General features: G+C 47.6%; 1 protein-coding gene across 1 annotated transcript in view; it reads right to left on the bottom strand.

Annotated features, from left to right (window-relative positions):
- Positions 1-11,877: 11,877 nt before the first annotated feature.
- Positions 11,878-18,251, bottom strand: part of mtfp1 (mitochondrial fission process 1) — a 20,992-nt gene continuing 14,618 nt past the window's right edge. The window contains exons 3-4 of the mRNA XM_070887884.1: positions 15,674-15,906; positions 11,878-12,115 (exon numbers count right to left, since the gene is read on the bottom strand). Coding sequence (XP_070743985.1) covers positions 12,046-12,115; positions 15,674-15,906 — 303 coding nt within the window. The 3' untranslated portion in view covers positions 11,878-12,045. The remainder of the gene's footprint in view (positions 12,116-15,673; positions 15,907-18,251) is intronic.

Here is an 18,251-nt window from a genome sequence, read left to right as displayed (position 1 = left end):
GGCAGGACTGCAGAGCTGTGATCTGATCCATTGATTGTGGGAATGCCTCGCCCTGTCTATGCATGCTGCTTCCACTTTTAGCATGCAGGTAGTCCTATGTTGTAGCTTCCCCAGGTGAGTACTTTTTTTTTTGAAGCTATGCCTGGTGCTACTCCTAGCATGCTCATTAAACCAGAGTTGGACCCCTGCCATTGATGATGGTAGTGAGGATATGCTAGGCCATGAGGTTAGTTTTGCTGCTCAGTGCTTCATGGATGCCTGGTTTTGAGCTGCTAGATCTGTGCAAAATGGGATCATCATGGTAGTGTCAGAGGGTGTCCTCTGTGAAGACAGCAGTGGTCACTGATGTCATTGAAAGCTGCATCTACGACAGGTAGGTTTTCCCCCTCGTGTTGTCCTTCAGGGCTCTGTTACTGGTGCTGGAAATTGAAGTCCCCCACCCAGAGTACTATCTATGCCCTTGCTACTCTGCTGCTTCCAAGTGGTCAACATGGAGTACGGATTCATCAGCTGAGGGGTGGTAGGTAGTAATCAGGCTTCCTTGCTCATTCTGGATCCGAAGCCATGAAACTTCATAGGGTCCAGAGACAATGTTGAGAATGCACATGCCCTCCTGACTATACCACTGAGCCACCACCCCTAGTGGCACAGGACATAACCAGGGATGGTGGTGATAGATTTGGCATTACTGCATTAAATTGGTGGCTTAGATTAGGTACTCTAATGCTGAAATGAGGCTTGAAGTCATAACCTATTGATTGTGGTGAGTACATTACCAACTGAGCCAAGCTGACACTGCCCTGTTCCCACCAATGGGAATCATTTAAATATGACTTGTTGGCTAGCTCTGCAAATGTACTTGGATTTTTGACCACAGTCTTGAGTCAAGTCTGAAGGAGATAACTGTTGCCACTTAGTAGCCACCCTATAACCTGACTGCTTGGTTGGAAGAAAGCCCACGGGACTGGCACAGGATGAGTGAATAGTGACTGCTGCGAGGAAACTGGCCACAGACTTGTTTATGCCCACAGGCAGCATTCATACAAGCAAGCTGTTGGCGTGAATCCCTTTTTACTCAAAGATGCTAGGATGGTGGTTGGGTGCGCACAAGGCAAATGTGAGTGTAGTCTATCTTACCTGGTACCCTGTGGAGACCTGCAATGAGGGTAAAGCTGAGTGCACTCTCATCCTGCTTCACTGTCCATAGGGAAAGAGATGCAAGTGCTCTTCTTGACATGGAGAACCTGCGTGATCTACTGGATAACAATGGTGGACTGGGAGCTGTTGCTGATGTCACCTGCTGCAACCTGTAAGGGGAGGTATTGCATTGTGCCCCCTTGTTCTAGATTCCCCTAAGGAAGTTTCTCTATCTACCTATATTCTTTTTGTCATTTTGAACATCTCAACTAGATCATCCCTCAATCTCAAAGGGAATGCAAGATATTATGAAACCTGACCTCACTATTTAAGCATTGATATAATTCTGGTACCCATTCGACTGTTACGATGCCCAGAGTGCAGCACTCCAGTGGGGATCTGACCAAGTCTCTTGTACAGCTGAGATCTCCTTGAGATACACACCAATATCCATTTGCCTCTGATTACCTTTTTTGTACCTGTCCATTAGCTTTTGGTGAGCTTTATACATGGACACTTGAATCATAGTTTACAGCATGGAAGGAGGCCATTTTGGCCCATCGTGTCTGTACCGGCCGACCATAAGCACCTGTTCAACCGTCACCACCTCTAGGCTAGATCCAAGGTCATCCCATCCTCTCATCAAACTACAGTACACAGACACCGTCGTGTCTGCGTACACTCAGATGCTGAACTCCAAGCCATCAACACCTTCACCGAGGTGTATGAAAGCATAGGCCTTACACTAAACATGTGATCAGTTCCTCCACCAACCTGACCTGGCCACACAGCCTAGCCCTCCCTAGTCATCAAAATCCACAACGTGGTCTTGGACAACGTGGACCATTTTCCATACCGCGGGAGCCTAACATCAGCAAAGGCAGACGTTGATGAGGTACAGCACCACCTCCAGTATACCACTGCAGCCTTCGGTTGCCTGACTAAGAATGTTTGGAGACCAGGACCTCAAATCTGACACCAAGCTTACGGTCTACAGGGCAGTAGTGATACCCGCCCTCCTGTGTGGCTGAGACGTGGACTATATACAGCAGGCATCTCAAAGCGCTGGAGAAGTGGTGCCTCCGCAAGATCCTGCAAATTTATTGGGAGAATAGACGCACCAACGTTCCCACACTCGACCAGCTCTGTTGGGCGGGCCACATTGTCTGCATACCCGACATGAGACTCTCTAAGCAAGCGCTTCACTCTGAACTCCTACACGGCAAGCGAGCCCTAGGTGGGCAGAGGAAACGTTTCAAGGACACCCTCAAAGCCTCCTTGGTAAAGTGCAACATCCCCATCGGCACCTGGGAATCCCTGGCCCAAGACCGCCTAAAGTGGAGGAATAGCATCCGGGAGGGTGCTGAGCACCTTGAGTCTCCACCAGGAGCATACAGAAATTAAGCGCAGACAGAGGAAGGAGTGTGCAGCAAACCAGGTTCCCTACCCACCCCTTCCTTCAACCACTGTCTGCCCCACCTGTTTAAAGAGACTCTAATTCCTGCATTGGACTGTACAGCTACCTGAGAACTCAAAGTCAAAGCAAGTCTTCCTCGCTTTCGAGGGACTGCCTATGATGATGACAACTGAAGATCTCATCTTGAGATACAGGCCAATATCTATTAGCCTTTCTGGTTACTTTTTGTACCTGACCATTAGCTTTTGCTGAGCTCTATACATGGACACCCAAATCATAGAAGTTCACAGCACGGAAGGAGGCCATTTTGGTCCATTGTGTTCGCACCAGTCGACCAAGAGCTATCCAGCCAAATCCCAGTTTCCAGCTTTGTCCATAGCCTAGTAGGTTACAGCACTTTAAGCGCACATCCAAATATCTTTTTTAGATGTGGCAAGGGTTCCTGCCTCTACCACCCTTTTCAGGCAGTGAGTTCCAGACCCCCATCACCCTGTCGGTGAAGAAATTTCCCCTCATCTTTTCTAAACCTTCCCCCAATTACTTTAAATCTATGCCCCCCCCCCCCCCCCCCCCTGGTTGTTGACCCTTCTGCCAAGGGAAACAGGTCCTTTCTAGCCACTCTATCCTGGCCCCTCATAATTTTATACACCTCAATCAGGTTTCCCCTTAGCCTCTTCTGTTCCAAAGAAAACCGACCCAGCATCTCCAATCTTTCCTCATAGCCAAAATTTTCCAGTCCAGGCAACATTCTTGTAAATCTCCTCTGCACCCATTCCAGTTCAATCACATCTTTCCTGTCATACGATGACCAGAACTGCACATAGTACTCCAGCTGTGGCCTAACCAGTGTTTTATACAGTTCAAGCATAACCTCCTTGCTCTTTTTTATTTCATGCCTCAACTTATAAAGGCAAGTATTCCATATGCTGCCTTAACCACCTTTATCTACCTGGCCGCCTACTTTCAGGGATTTGTGGACCAGTACTTCAAGGTCCCTTTGTTCCTCTACACTTTTCAGTGTCATAACATTTAATGTGTATTCCCTTTCCTTGTTAGACCTCCCCAAATTCATTACCTCACACTTACTGGATTAAATTCCATTTGCCACTGTTCTGCCCACCTGACCAGTACATTAATATCTTCCTGCAGTCCGCAGCTTTCTTCTTCATTATCAACCACACAGCCTATTTTAGTGTCTGCTGCAAACTTCTTAAATCATATCCCCAACATTTAAGTCCAAGTCATTGGTTTTTGTGGTATATAAATATAAATATGGACCCAGCACTGAGCCCTGCAGACCCCATTAGATACAGCCTTCCAGTCACAAAAACATCCATCAACCATAACCCTTTGCTTCTTGCCTCTGAGCCAATTTTGGATCCAACTTACCATTTTGCCCTGAATCCCATGGGCTATTACTTTCGTGACCAGTCTGCCATGTAGGACTTTATCAAAAGCTTTTCTAAAGTCCATATACACTACATCATACGCACTGCCCTCATCGACCCTCCTGGTTACCTCCTCTCAAAATGCAATCAAGTTAGTCAGACACGACCTTCCTGTGACAAATCCATGCTGACTGTGCTTGATTGATCCATGTCTTTCCAAATGAAGATTTATCCTGTCCCTCAAGATTTTTTCCAATAACTTTCCCATCACCAAGGTTAGGCTAACTTTCCTGTAATTACTCTGTCTATCCCTTGCTCCCTTTTTAAACAAAGGTACAAAATTAGCAGTCCTCTTTGCTCCTCCAGAGTTCCTAGTTTACCATCATGAAGAAAATACTGATTTGTCTTTCTTGGATCTACAGTGGCTGACCTCCCCATGTCTCCACACTGAACTCCACTAGCCAGAGTTTTGCCCCCTCTTAATTTGCATATGTACCTTTGTAACTTCCTGCTCCATCTACACAACTTGCTGTCTCCTCCTAACGTAGCGTTATCTACACATTTTGATCTACAACTCTCTCTTCCTTCATCCAAGTCATCAATGGTGAAAAGCTGAGCTCCCAGTATAGATTCCTGGGAACACCACTTGTCACATTCCGCCAATCGGAGCACGTTCCCTTTATCTTCTGTCTGCTCCGTCCCAACCCATGTTGCAAGGTTTCCATTTTTGGAGTTTCTAGCAATGAAAGATTAATCTCCTAGGCACTGCTGTGACTAACCCCCGAGAAACTAGGGAAGTAGAGTTTGTACATCGTGCCTGTGGATTGCACACAACTGTGGACTTTCCCCTGCTTGCAGCGGCATCCTAGTCCAGCACTTCTCTCAAGGCGCGACACATTCTGGCACCAAAGCCTTCCCTATCTGAGAGAATACACTGCGATATGGAGCGGTCAATCTCTAGGAAATGGCCAGTACTCTAGTGTGAGTTCTAGGGTTAGCATTGGGCTAGGCTTTGTCTTTATCTAGGTCCAAATGACGTTACTTAAAACTGCAGTAGCAGTTACAAAAGCAAAATACTGCAGATGCTAGACTCAAAACAGAAAATGCTGGAAATCTCAGCAGGTCAGGCAGCATCTGTGGAGAGGAAGCACAGTTGACGTTTCGGGGTCTACCTGATCTGATCTGAGATTTTCTGCAGTAGCAGTTAAATTACTGTCAAACTAAATATCTTGCTCTCTCCTGTTGCTGCTTGGTTTTATTTAGCTAGGGTATGGTTAAATCTGCTTTAAAATGTATTTTTGTTCATTTTTCTCAAAATACAAGTTTGAATTCATTTTAAAGATGTCTAATGGCATCATAACAGCAACCTGGGACCAAATTCACTCTGCTATTGGCGTACACCTACCATTAAATTGATCACTGGTCAAGGTGTTCCAATCCTCTAGTATCAATACTTTGATCACTTGCTCTCATTCCCTCCGAGCACCGCATCAACTCCAGTGTAACACCTGCAGCTGACAACGCAAAAGTAGCCTGGTCACTACCAGCATTATTTCAACCCTCCCCTTGTGCTTTCGCTGGTTGGCTGTCCCCGGTAGCCAGGCTGCTGTGTATGCACAGCTGGGGAAGTGAACAATGAATGCTCCATTCTCACTCAACTCTACACATTACTGAATATGCACAAGTGTTTCCAGGCATAGTTCAAAGCGTGCTTCAAGTTAGCACACTGGGTACAAGTGAAGTGGCAGTGTTTTGATTATGCTGGAGTCAGCACTGAAAACTGTAAGAGGCATAAGCATAAAGGATCTGCATTGAGTTGTCCATGATTCAGCATTGATACGTGTTGACTTGTTTCCAGGTTGATTGTGGTTATTAAACTGCAGCCTCTAAGCTATTACTGTTTGCATTGAATTGATTTTTCAATTAAACGTAAACATTCCCTTATAATGTCTTTGTTCTTCCACTCTCATCTCACAGTACCAGGCAGCATCTTTTGTAAAGGAATATTTGGATCCCTGTTTTGGCAATGTCATTCTATAGCCAGTTACTAGATATGCTACGGTGGAAAAGCAATGGTTACTTGTTTCTTTTTATTCTTGCCAATTTTCTCTCCTTCATTTCTCCAGATCACCTTAGAAATTGCAGAACAGGAGGCCATTGTGCCTGTGCACTGATAGTTCTTCAACTGGACATCTCTACACAATTGGTGCTCTTGCACCATTTTTTTTCAAATACTTTATCGAATTCCATTTTAATTGAAGTTATTGTCTTCACCTCAATAGTTTAATTTTGGTCAAGTTCTATTGCATTAGCCATTGGTGGTTGTTGCTGGGGTAAGATTCATGGCTACTATTTTGTGCTTCACCCTAGTGGGTATTTATGGGAAGTTTAGGCAGTGAGTATTTTTCAATTCAAAGGCCTCTTAACACATTGTATCACCATGACACCGGCTTTGAATATTCAAGATTTTAATAGCACATGGGCAGGTTTGTGTATTTGTATTTTAGGTGCAGTTATACAATCTTTTAAATGTCTCAGCTATGCAGAAATAAAGTTAATTCCACTTTGCAGTCAATGCATCTGGGCAGTAGTGGATCAGTACTGATAAGAGACTGTTTTACTTATTTTGATTACCGGTCTCATCCAATGCCCTGACCTTTTTCACAAGTACCACTTTTGTTCTCCCTGATAACACACATTTTCATTCTAACTCAAGGAACCAAGACCTGTAGCAGAGATGCAGCATCAAAACAAGTGTAAAATGAAAATGTTATACTGTCTCAATATTTCTCAATTGATTACTAGCAGTCATTCTGTTTTGTGAATGAGCTCAATTGCATATAGAATTATCACAGGGAAAACCCTAATATTGTAACAGAATTTAATATAAGTTGGTATACCCATCTGCATATCCTTAGTGTGAAAGTAACCTTCTCAATTAAACAACAGCACAGATATGGTCATTTGCTCCTCTAATAAATCAACGATCAAACTTTGGCTGCGAAAGTGTTGAACTAACTATATTTTGCATCCAACTGCTCGATACCCACTTTATCTGCTTCCTTTCGCTCAAAGGGAAAGGTTGATATTCCAGAGCCAACCTATCCAATTCTTATCTCCAGGCAATGTGAGTGTTGTGGTTCATGGGATTTCAATGTGGTGTGAAGGCCAAGGAGACTGAGCAGCAGTTTCTTTAAATTGTTTCTCTGTTCAGACTGCAGCGTACCCACATAGCACAAGAAGTTAGACTATGAGCAGTTAACCGCCTACAAATTCAGACCAGTTTAATGATGCAATGAAATACCATAGAAACACATAACATTCTGACAGGACATGACAGGTTAGATGCAGGAAGAATGTTCCCGATGTTGGGGAAGTCCAGAAACAGGGATCACACTCTAAGGATAAGGGATAAGTCATTTAGGACCGAGATGAGGAGAAACTTCTTCACTCAAAGAATTGTGAACTGTGGAATTCTCTACCACAAAGTTGTTGGGGCCAGTTCGTTAGATATAGTCCTCACGGCTAAAGGAGTATGAAGAGAAAGCAGGAATGGGATATTTAAATGCATGATCAGCCATGATCATATTGAAGGGTGGTGCAGGCTCGAAAGGCTGAATGGCCTACTCATGCACCTATTTTCTATGTGCTTATGTACATTTTCTCAAGCTTTTCAAGGAAGCCGACACACAATTCAATTATCTAAATGGTAGCCCATCCTTAGTACATTTGACACCTGTATTTTAAGGGAAGCTCATGAAACTTATTAGTGACATCTAATGTCACTAAGTCGTTGAGTCCTTCAAGGAATGGGGTAGTTAATGTAAAGAGAATTGTACAGAAATGCAGAATATGTCCTATGTGAAAGGTGACCAGCTTTCAGGTTCCTTAGATTAATGAAGATATTTTTATATTTCCTTGTGTAAATCCCATTTGCTGTTTTGGGGAGGGGACGATAATTACTATAAATAAAATGGGTTAAATTCAAATGTGCTTTTTACAATGCTCTACCCTGTACTTACAGGGAAAAAGAAGATTCCAGGTAACCGCTCTGGTCCTAAATTACTATCACTTTGGGGTACTGTCCCGTGGCTGCTGGATGTAGGCTACGAGTCCAGTCAAACCAGTCATGCTCTGCAGTATCCTACATTATTAGAACAAGTGAAGATGGTTTATATCCTTGACTGAAATGGGCATGTGGCTAATAAAACAGGTTATTGGTCAGATGTTTAAATAGTTAAGAAAATAAGTAACCAAATCTATACAATTTTTTAAATTTCAATCGTTATGAGTATTGCGGTGAAATGCCTCTATGTAATTCTTCATCATAGGCGGTTCCTCGAAACGAGGATGACTTGCTTCCACGCCAAAAATGGAGGAGTTCACAGGTGTTTCAATGAAGGACCCGAACTACATCAAGGGTGGAAGATGCCTGTGCGTGGATTTTTTTAAATTTTTTTTTAAACGTGTGGTGGCCGTTGCACACCAACCACCACACGGGCTTGACAGAGCTAGGTCTTGGTCCAGTGGCAAGGATTACCCAAGATGACTGGAGACCAGCTCTGGTGCACGGACCTAGTGTGCACACAGATCACAGTGTGGGCTGGCCCATGTTGCCCCTGGGACCCTGGCCCCGAACTCACGCCTCCCCTGGGTCCCGATCATATCCCTCCACAGTCTCTCACCGCTCCTTTGCCCTGACCTCGCCGCGTTGAGTTCTACATCACAGGGAAGATGTAATTGCACAAGAGAGGGTACAGAGGAGATTTACGAGGATAATGCCTGGACTGGAGAATGTTTGCTATGGAGGAAAGATTGGATAGGCTGGGTTTGTTTTCTTTGGAACAGAGGAGGCTGAGGTGTGTAAAATTATGAGGGGCTTAGATAGAGTGGATAGGAAGGACCTGTTTCCCTTAGCAGAGGGGTCAACAACCAGGGGACACAGATTTAAAGTAATTGGTAGGCGGTTTAGAGGAGATTTGAGGGGAAATTTCTTCACCCAGAGAATGGTGTGAGTCTAGAACTCGCTGCCTGAAAAGGTGTTGGAGGCAAAACCCTCACCACATTTTAAAAAGTACCTGGATGTGCACTTTGTTGGCCGGTGCGGACACAATTGACAAATAGCCTCCTTCCGCGCTGTAAATTTCTATTATTGTATGATATGATTTTAATGTTAGTGTACAATAGCTGAACTCATTTGTATGACAGTCCTCTGTCTGCTATTGAGTCATTAACCTCAAACACATTGGTCTGGACTTTAATGCTTTTAACTGACGACCAACTCATGAACCCGCACTCTCTACAATGTAAAAATTCCAACCAATGAAAGAGTAACGCTGACCTGCAGGCAAACTCTGGAAACTGCACTGCCAGTGGCTGTTCAGGTCATGACTATACTATAAAACTGAGATGTAAAAGTTAAGGGGGGGTAATTTTGACTTTGGCGGTCGGTGTAAAATGGGTGATATTGATTCAGTCATCCTTATACACCTCTTCAGATTGTTTTCAAAATTACCCACCTTATCCTTTACATCTCAGTTTTATTGCAGGATATCACTGAGGGCATCAGGAATCTAAATCAATCAATCAGCTATAGATCGATGTAGAATCAAGTAGTGATGCCTTATTTGCTCCAGAAAACAATTTCTGAAATAGCCTAGCAAGACATTCAGTTGTATTCAAGAAGGCAGCTCACCACCACCTTCTCGAGAGCACCTTGGGATGGGAAATAAATGCTCGCCTTGCCAGTTACGCCCACATCCCATGAATGAATTTAAAAAATCATCCTAAAGAGTAGGACACTGAAGTGCAGAAGACCAAAGGGACCTTAGAGTGCATGTCCACAGATCCCTGAAGATAGCAGGCCAGATAGATAAGGTGGTTAAAAAGGCATAGAATATAAGAGCAGGGGGGGGGTGTTATGCTTGAACTATATAAAACATTAGTTAGGCCACAGCTAGAGTACTGTGTGCAGTTCTGGTCACCACATTACAGGAAAGATGCGATTGCACTAGAGAGGGTATAAAGGAGATTTACGAGGATGTTGCCTGGACTGGAGAATTTTAACGATGAGGAAAGATTGACTAGGTTGGGGTTGTTTTCTTTGGAACGGAGGAGGCTGAGGGGGAACCTTAGAGAAGTATAAAATTGAGGGGCCTAGATAGGGTGGATAGGAAGGAGGGGTCAACATGCAGGGGCAATAGATTTAAAGTGATTGGTAGGAGGTTTAGAGGGGATTTGAGGGGAAATTGTTTCACCCAGAGAGTGGTGGGGGTCTGGAACTCACTGTCTGAAAGGGTGGTAGAGCAGAAACCCTCAACATTTAAAACGTACCTGGATAAGCACTTGAAGTGCAGTAACCTACAGGAATACGGACCAAGAATTGGAAAGTGGGATTAGGCTGGATAGCTCTTGGTCGGCCGGCACGGACACGTTGGGCCAAAATGGCCTCCTTCCGTACTGTAAATTTCTTTGATTCTATGATATATATGCAAGCTCGCTCGCTCTTTTTCTTTTTCTTAAATGTCCTGTGTTGGGAGAGGAGTCCTGGGGTTAGGGAAGTCCCACTCACTGCTTGTGTGACTTTTTCCACATGATCCTGGCTGCTGTACAGACAGGTCTTACCCATCCCCCACTGACACTATTCAATCTCACTCACCCACCCCTGTGGCTAATCTCTGTCAGAATTACATTTACGCTAACAAGCTTCAGACTTTTCTTTTCCTGGTTCCTTTCTGATCCACGGATTCAAATTACCCACCAGTGGTACAGCTTTAAGAGCAGTGCGGCTTTAAGACCAGGAACCTTCACCTTTACAAAGGCTTCCTTCAATCCCTCCTCGCTCGGCCCACCCCCCTAAATTGTTTTGACTGCCCAATCTAATTCACTGCCCGGGGGAAGGGGATAGGTAAACTCACTGCCCAAGGAGGAGGGGGGGGAGGGTAGGTAAACTCACTGCCAAAGGGAGGGGGGGGTTGTAAACTCACTGCCCAAAAGGGGGGGGGGGGGGTTGTAAACTCGCTGCCCAGGTGTACACTTCAGGTTCGGGTTTTGTGAATGGGGGAAATCTTCTGGGGGCATTGTTTGCCAGGGACACAATACGTCATTTGGGGCCTGTCCCCAGCAAACGGGACGTAGGATCACCCTAAAATCCCAACTGGTTCACTAATGTGCTTTAGTGAAGGAAACCTGCTGTCCTTACCCGGTCTGGACCTATATGTGACTCCGGTCCTACATCAACGAGGTTGATTTTTAACTGCCCTCTGAAGTGGCCTAGCAAGATAACCAGTCGTATTAAACCCAACACACAGAAGAACAAGGACTGCAGCAGTATAGGGTCTTTGGTTGTGACTATTTCCTCCCTTTGATTACAAGCGGGGTAGTTTACAACCACCTGAAAGTTGTATGGCCGCCTGTTAAACATCAGGGGAGAGTACCTGGGCTGCCCCACCGACACCCACAACATTCAGCTGGGCCTGTGGATGGGCGAGAAGCCTGAACGCCTCAAACAGGCCGGAGGCAGATTCAATATGCAAATCAGGGGGTGCAGCGGGCGTGTAGGGCCCCATTTACAATATTCGGGTAGGAATGAGCAGAGTGCACACGGCTGGGATTCTGACCATTTGTACCGGGCGTTCAGCGGCCTCACCAACGTTCCTTAAAGGGACCACAGGTGTCCGCTGAGAATGAGCTCCAAAAATCTCGAGAGGAGCAGGAGCAGGAGCAGGAGCGTTCCCCACCCCCGCCCCCCCACCCCCGTAAAATACTGCGGCCGGCCTGTCTCTCTCTCTCCTCCCCCTGGAATCGGCTTCCCTCCTCCTGGCTCCGATTGACCAACCTAAAAATCATATTCTCAAAATCACGTGTTGGAAAGCCACATGTTGCTACTCTTTGTAGTTAGAAACCTGTCAGCAAAGAAAAACAAGCACCTACCTCTTTCATATAAAAAAAAGAGGAACTTCACCCAATGCCCACTATAATGGAGACAGCCCAGTCTCCAGCATTTGAGTAGAGTTCATTGCCTTGCAATTTAATTTAAAGCGAGTGTACAGAAATCTTAAACTGGCTAGATGCCCCTTTTGCAAAAGTTCCAATTGCCTTTTGTTATGGTTTGTGCTTTTCTTCTGTTCCATACAACTTTCTTAATGTAGAATCCAAAAGAAAGTCCACAGACCTGGAAAGAGCAATAGAAATGTGTTAATGAACTAGAAAATGCCTCACAGAAAGTTAAATCACATCAGATCAAAATCAGTCCCTGTCACAGGTGGGAAAGATAGTCGTTGAGGGAAAGGGTGGATGGGACAGGTTTGCCGCACGCTCTTTCCACTGCCTGCGCTTGGTTTCTGCATGCTCTCGGCGATGAGACTCGAGGTGCTCAGCGCCCTCCCGGATGCACTTCCTCCACATAGGGCGGTCTTTGGCTAGGAACTCCCAGATGTCAATGGGGATGTTGCACTTTATCAGGGAGGCTTTGAGGAGGTCTTTCCTCTGCCCACCTTTGGCTCGTTTGCTGTGAAGGAGTTCCGAGTAGAGCGCTTGCTTTGGGAATCTCGTGTCTGGCATGAGAACAATGTGGCCTGCCCAGTGGAGCTGATCAAGTGTGGTCAGTGCTTCAATGCTGGGGATGGTGGCCTGGTCGAGGACACTAACGTTGGTGCCTCTGTCCTCCTAGGGGATTTGTAGGATCTTGCGGAGACATGGTTGGTGGTATTTCTCCAGCGACTTGAGGTGTCTACTGTACATGGTCCATGTCTCTGAGCCATACAGGAGGGCGGGTATTACTACAGCCCTGGAGACCATGAGCTTGGTGGCAGTTTTGAGGGCCTGGTCTTCAAACATTCTTTTCCTCAGGCGGCCGAAGGCTGCACTGGCAGCGGTGTTGAATCTTGTCATCAATGTCTGCTCTTGTTAAGAGGCTCCCGAGGTATGAGAGAATGGTCCACGTTGTCCAGGGCTGCGCCGTGGATCTTGATAACTGGGGGGGCAGTGCTGTGCGGCGAGGATAGGCTGGTGGAGGACCTTTGTCTTGCAGATGTTTAGCATAAGGCCCATGCTTTCGTTTGCCTCAGAAAATACGTTGACTACGGCTTGGAGTTCAGCCTCTGTATGTGTGCAGACGCAGGCGCCATCCGCATACTGTAGCTCGACGACAGAAGTTGGGGTGATCTTGGACCTGGCCTGGAGACGACGAAGGCTGAACAGGTTCCCACTGGTTCTGTAGTTTAGTTCCACTCCAGCAGAGAGCTTGTTGACTGTGAGGTGGAGAATGGCAGTGAGGAAGATTAAGAGGGTTGGGGCGATGACGCAGCCCTGTTTGACCCCAGTCCGGACGTGGATTGGGTCTGTAATGGATCCGCTGGTAAGGATTACAGTCTGCATGTCGTCGTGGAGCAGGCGGTCAGGGCCCGCTGGAAGGAGCACTTCGAAGATCTCCTCAATCGAGACTCTGCCTTTGACTCGAGTGTTCTCGACTCCATCCCGCAGCATGCTACTCGCCACCACCTCAGTAAAACCCCAGCACTGCACGAGGTAGAAAAAGCCATAAGACAGCTTAACACAACAAGGCTATGGGAGCGGATGGAATCCCTGCTGAGGCACTGAAGTATGGCGGAGAGGCACTGTTGGCACGAATACATGACCTCATCTCTCTCATCTGGAGGGAGGAGAGCATGCTGGGAGATCTCAGAGATGCAGTGATCGTGACCATCTTTAAAAAAGAGGACAAGTCCGACTGCAGCAACTACAGAGGAATCTCCCTGTTATTAGCCACTGGGAAAATAGTCGCTAGAGTCTCCTCCTCAACCGTCTTCTCCCTGTGGCTGAGGAGTTCCTCCCGGAGTCACAATGCAGATTTCGTCCCCTACGGAGCACAACGGACATGGTTTTTACAGCATGACAGCTGCAGGGAACAGCAGCAGCCCTTATACATGGCTGCCTTCGACCTTACAAAAGGCCTTTGACACTGTCAATCACGAGGGTCTATGGAGCGTCCTCCTCCGTTTCAGATGCCCCCAAAAGTTCGTCACCATCCTCTGCCTGCTTCACGACGACATGCAGTGCAATGTACAGTTAGAAGACCTGCGTTCCCTGCTGCATGTGCCTTGCTGCATATTGCATCAAACTAAATGACAAAGCACGAGTTCTTGGATAAAACTGTGGAGCTCTGCTCCCTGGCAGAAATGGCAGCTTTCTTCTAATATTAAACAGATTGCATACCGAGTTTGAAAAGCCAAATCATCAATCCAGTGATGGTGGGGCTTCATATGGTGGTTGATGTTCTAATTCACTTATGAATGCAGCTAACTACTGATGAAAGCTCATGAGAAATAAACTTTATTGGGATTTTATACATACATTACTTGTGGAAATTTGTCTTTTCTCAACATTAAAAAAAATGAATGAAATTTGATCACAAATCCTATGTCAATCATAGTGTGCTGTTCACCAACACTTTTATTGTGAAGACCATACCCCTGGTAAGCTTTGGATCTTTGATCCTCCATTTTTCATTACCCATAACAGAAATTTACAACTTGAACTCATTAACCTTCCACAATGGCCATCAGGGACAATCAGTAGTTCATACTATCCTCACATTAAAGTCATTGATTAATTCCACTGAGACTGCATTGTTCAGTGAATCTATAACCTTGGGATAAAAGACAAGGCATTATGGGTTTAGCAAAAGACTACCTATTACCACATAACAACAACTTGTATTTATAAGCACCATTAACGTAGTAAAGTGTCCCAAGGCGCTTCACAGGAGTATTACAAGACAAAAAATTTGATACCGAGCCACATAAGGAGAAATTAGGGCAGTTTGTTAAAGAGGTAGGTTTTAAGGAGTGGCTTAAAGGAGAATAGAGAGGTGGAGAGGATTAATGAGGGAATTCCAGAGCTTAGGGCCTAGGCAACAGAAAGCACGGCCACCAATGGTTGAACGATTATAATCAAGGGAGGCTCAAGTGGGCAGAATTAGAGGAGCGCAGATATCTCGGGGGGGGGGGCTGGAGGAGATTACAGAGATAGGGAGGGACGAGGCCATGGAGGGATTTTAAAACAAGGATGAAAATTTTGAAATTAAGGCATTGCTTAACCAGGAGCAAATGTAGGTCAGCGAGCACAGGGGTGATGGGTGAACGGGACTTGGTGCGAGTTAGGACACCAGCAGCCGGGTTTTGGATCGCCTCTAGTTTACATAGGGAGAACGTGGGAGGCCAGCCAAGTGTGCGTTGGAATAGTAAAGTCTAGAGGCAACAAAGGCATGGATGAGGGTTTCCGAAGCGGATGAGCTGAGTGAACAATGCAAGTGTGCCATGTGTTCTATTCAACCTCATTCCAGAAGTTCAATGAAGTTAAGAGATTTTACAACTCTCCTATTTTGAAGATCAAAACTGAGTTTATGAAAACCAGTTACCAAAACGCTAAACATGGGGGAAGAATTACTCTGGTTGCCATCTGTAAGGGCATTGTAAATGATCAAAAAAAAAATGTTTATGGCATACATACACTGACTTTCACACTTTCTCCTCTCCCCCACATTCAGCAGTTGGTTGCTACACAATTACTTCCCTTTTATTTTCTCCAGTTGCTTTGTTAGTTTCAAAAATATGAATGACCAAGTAACCCCCACCGCCGCCAAAAGGTTGTGTTCTTTTCAGTGGTGTATTGATACATGGCTTTTTAAACCAATTAGAAACGTCACTTGTACGACCCAGACAGATCTTACCTGTCAATAGGAGTTATAATGAATGGAATGGCAGACAGGCCGACAGCGGTAGTTGTCCACTTTCTCACAGGCAGGGGCCACCTCGTAGTTTTCCCCAGTAGCAAAAGAGAAGCTGCACATAATCGATTGATGGTGAATCCTGGAATTGCAACTGAGGCCAATGCCTGCCAGATAAAAGTATCCACCACCGCTGCACCAACCATCATTGTTTTTCCAGGTTTGTCTCCATGAGCCTAAGTGGGAGCAGAGTGAGGATCGTTAGGCATTTGAAGCACTTAAAGAAAAAACATAAAAAATATTAAATTGGCATTTTTGATAGTTTGTAAGTTTTAAAAAGCAGTACAGCCTATAAAGAATGCCTTACTTGTGGCAGACCTACACTTGGGAATAAACTAAGCTCAAAGAGTTCTCTTAGATGGCTGGGAAGGCTGAGACTCAATGTTATGCCACATTTTGGTACACTGCAGAGGTTTACAATCGATGAGCTTTAGGTCTCCATTACTGTTGGTGGTTTCCATCATTGCTTTCGCCTGCCGAGTTGGTGTCACTACTGCTTCCCAACCTGTGTCTTTCCCCTTATGCCAGCTCTCTCCTAAATAACCTACCCCAATGCCCAATTTCTTTGCTGTGAGGGCGTTTGAGCAACTTCTACCAAGGCCACTCAACATAACATAACACAAGAAATAGGAGCAGGAGTAGGCCATTTGGCCCCTCGAGCCTGTTCCGCCATTCAATAAGATCATGGCCTCAACTCCATTTCCCTGCCGCTCCCCATAACCTCATCAATTCCTCTGTCTACTTCTTATGGGTTGACCCTGGCCCAGGCTTTAATCATCTCCTCTCTATAAAAGGTAGGCCAGCTGATGTAAGGAGTCAGAGACAGAGCTCTGTGACTCAACGCACAAACAAGTTGCATCACCAGGCCAGAATCTGGGCACCATATATAAAAATTGTAGTGATGCCTATTATTACATGTGACACTTCTCTTTGCTGGGTGCTGCATGGCAACATAGTCCATCAGAGTTAAAAATGTTGTGGGAAGGAGTGTTCCAGAGAGCCAGTTCCTATGGGCCCAAGTTTCCACAAGAAAAAAAACGGGCGCCCCTCCGAGCTGGGTGCCCGTTTTTCGCGCCTAAAAAAATCCTCGGTATTCTCCACCTATTTACAGGTACTCTGGCCCTCGGCGCAGTCAGCACGAGCTGTGGGAGGGCGGAGCCAGGTCCCAGCGCTGAAAACAGTGCCGGGACCTCTGCACATGCGCGCTACAGTTGGCACGCAAGTGGAGTAGCTCCAGGCGCCGAACTGTGTGGGAGGGGCCCGAAGCACGCAGTCCCTAGCCCTGGCCCAATGGCCTCACTGGGGCTGCGTGAATGAGGCTCCTCCCACGGCCAGCTCCTGCTCCCCGCCCGACCAGACTCGACACTCGCTTCCCCCACCGACCAAACCCGCCACCCGCTCCCCCCACCCCGCCGCCCTGACCCGACTCCCGCTTCCCCCCCCCCCACCCACACCGACCCGACTCCCGCTTCCCCCCCCCCCCACCCACACCGACCCGAGACCCACTCCCCCCCCCCGCCGACCAGACACCCGCTCCCCCCGACCCGACACCCGCTCCCCCCCACCCCCTCCCCGCACCGACCCGAGACCCGTTCCCCCCCCCCCCCCCACCGCGCCGACCCGAGACCTGACACCCGCTTCTCCCCCCCCACCCGCGCCGACCCGAGACCTGACACCCGCTTCTCCCCCCCCCGCCGCGCCGACCCGAGACCCGCTCCCCCCCCGCGCCAACCCGAGACCCGCTTCCCCCCCCCCGCCCCGAGACCCGCTCCCCCCCCGACTGACCCGACCCGCGCTCCTGTTCCCCGACCCACGTCCCACCCCCTCTCCCTCCCTCCCTCTCTCCCTCCCTCCCTCCCCCCCTCTCTCTCCCTCCCTCCCCACCTCCCCCCCTCTCTCCCTCCCCTCTCTCCCTCCCCCCCCTCCTCCTCCTCCTCTCTCTCCCTCCCCCCCTCCTCCTCCTCTTCCTCTCTCTCCCTCCCCCCCCTCCTCCTCTCTCTCCCTCCCCCCCCTCCTCCTCCTCTCTCTCCCTCCCCCCCCTCCTCCTCTCTCTCTCCCTCCCCCACTCCTCCTCCTCCTCCTCCTCTCTCTCTCTCTCCCTTCCCCCCCCCTCTCCTCCCCCCCTCCTCCTCTCTCTCTCCTCCCCCCCTCCTCCTCTCTCTCTCTCTCCCCCCTCTCTCTCTCTCTCTCCCTCCCCCCCTCCCTCTATCTCTCTCTCCCTCCTCCCTCCCCCCCACCTCTCTCCCTCCCCCCCACCTCTCTCTCTCCCCCCCACCTCTCTCTCCTCCCCCCCACCTCTCTCTCTCCCCCCCACCTCTCTCTCTCCCCCCCACCTCTCTCTCTCCCCCCCACCTCTCTCTCTCTCTCTCTCTCTCTCTCTCTCCCCCCCCACCTCTCTCTCTCCCTCCCCCCCACCTCTCTCTCTCCCTCCCCCCCACCTCTCTCTCTCCTCCCCCCCACCTCTCTCTCTCCCTCCCCCCCACCTCTCTCTCTCTCCCTCCCCCCCACCTCTCTCTCTCCC

This window comes from Pristiophorus japonicus, chromosome 8 (assembly GCF_044704955.1).
Source record: "Pristiophorus japonicus isolate sPriJap1 chromosome 8, sPriJap1.hap1, whole genome shotgun sequence".
Classification (NCBI taxonomy): domain Eukaryota; kingdom Metazoa; phylum Chordata; class Chondrichthyes; family Pristiophoridae; genus Pristiophorus; species Pristiophorus japonicus.
Note: the sequence above shows the minus strand (reverse complement) of the source record. Positions and strands in the feature narration are given on the sequence as shown.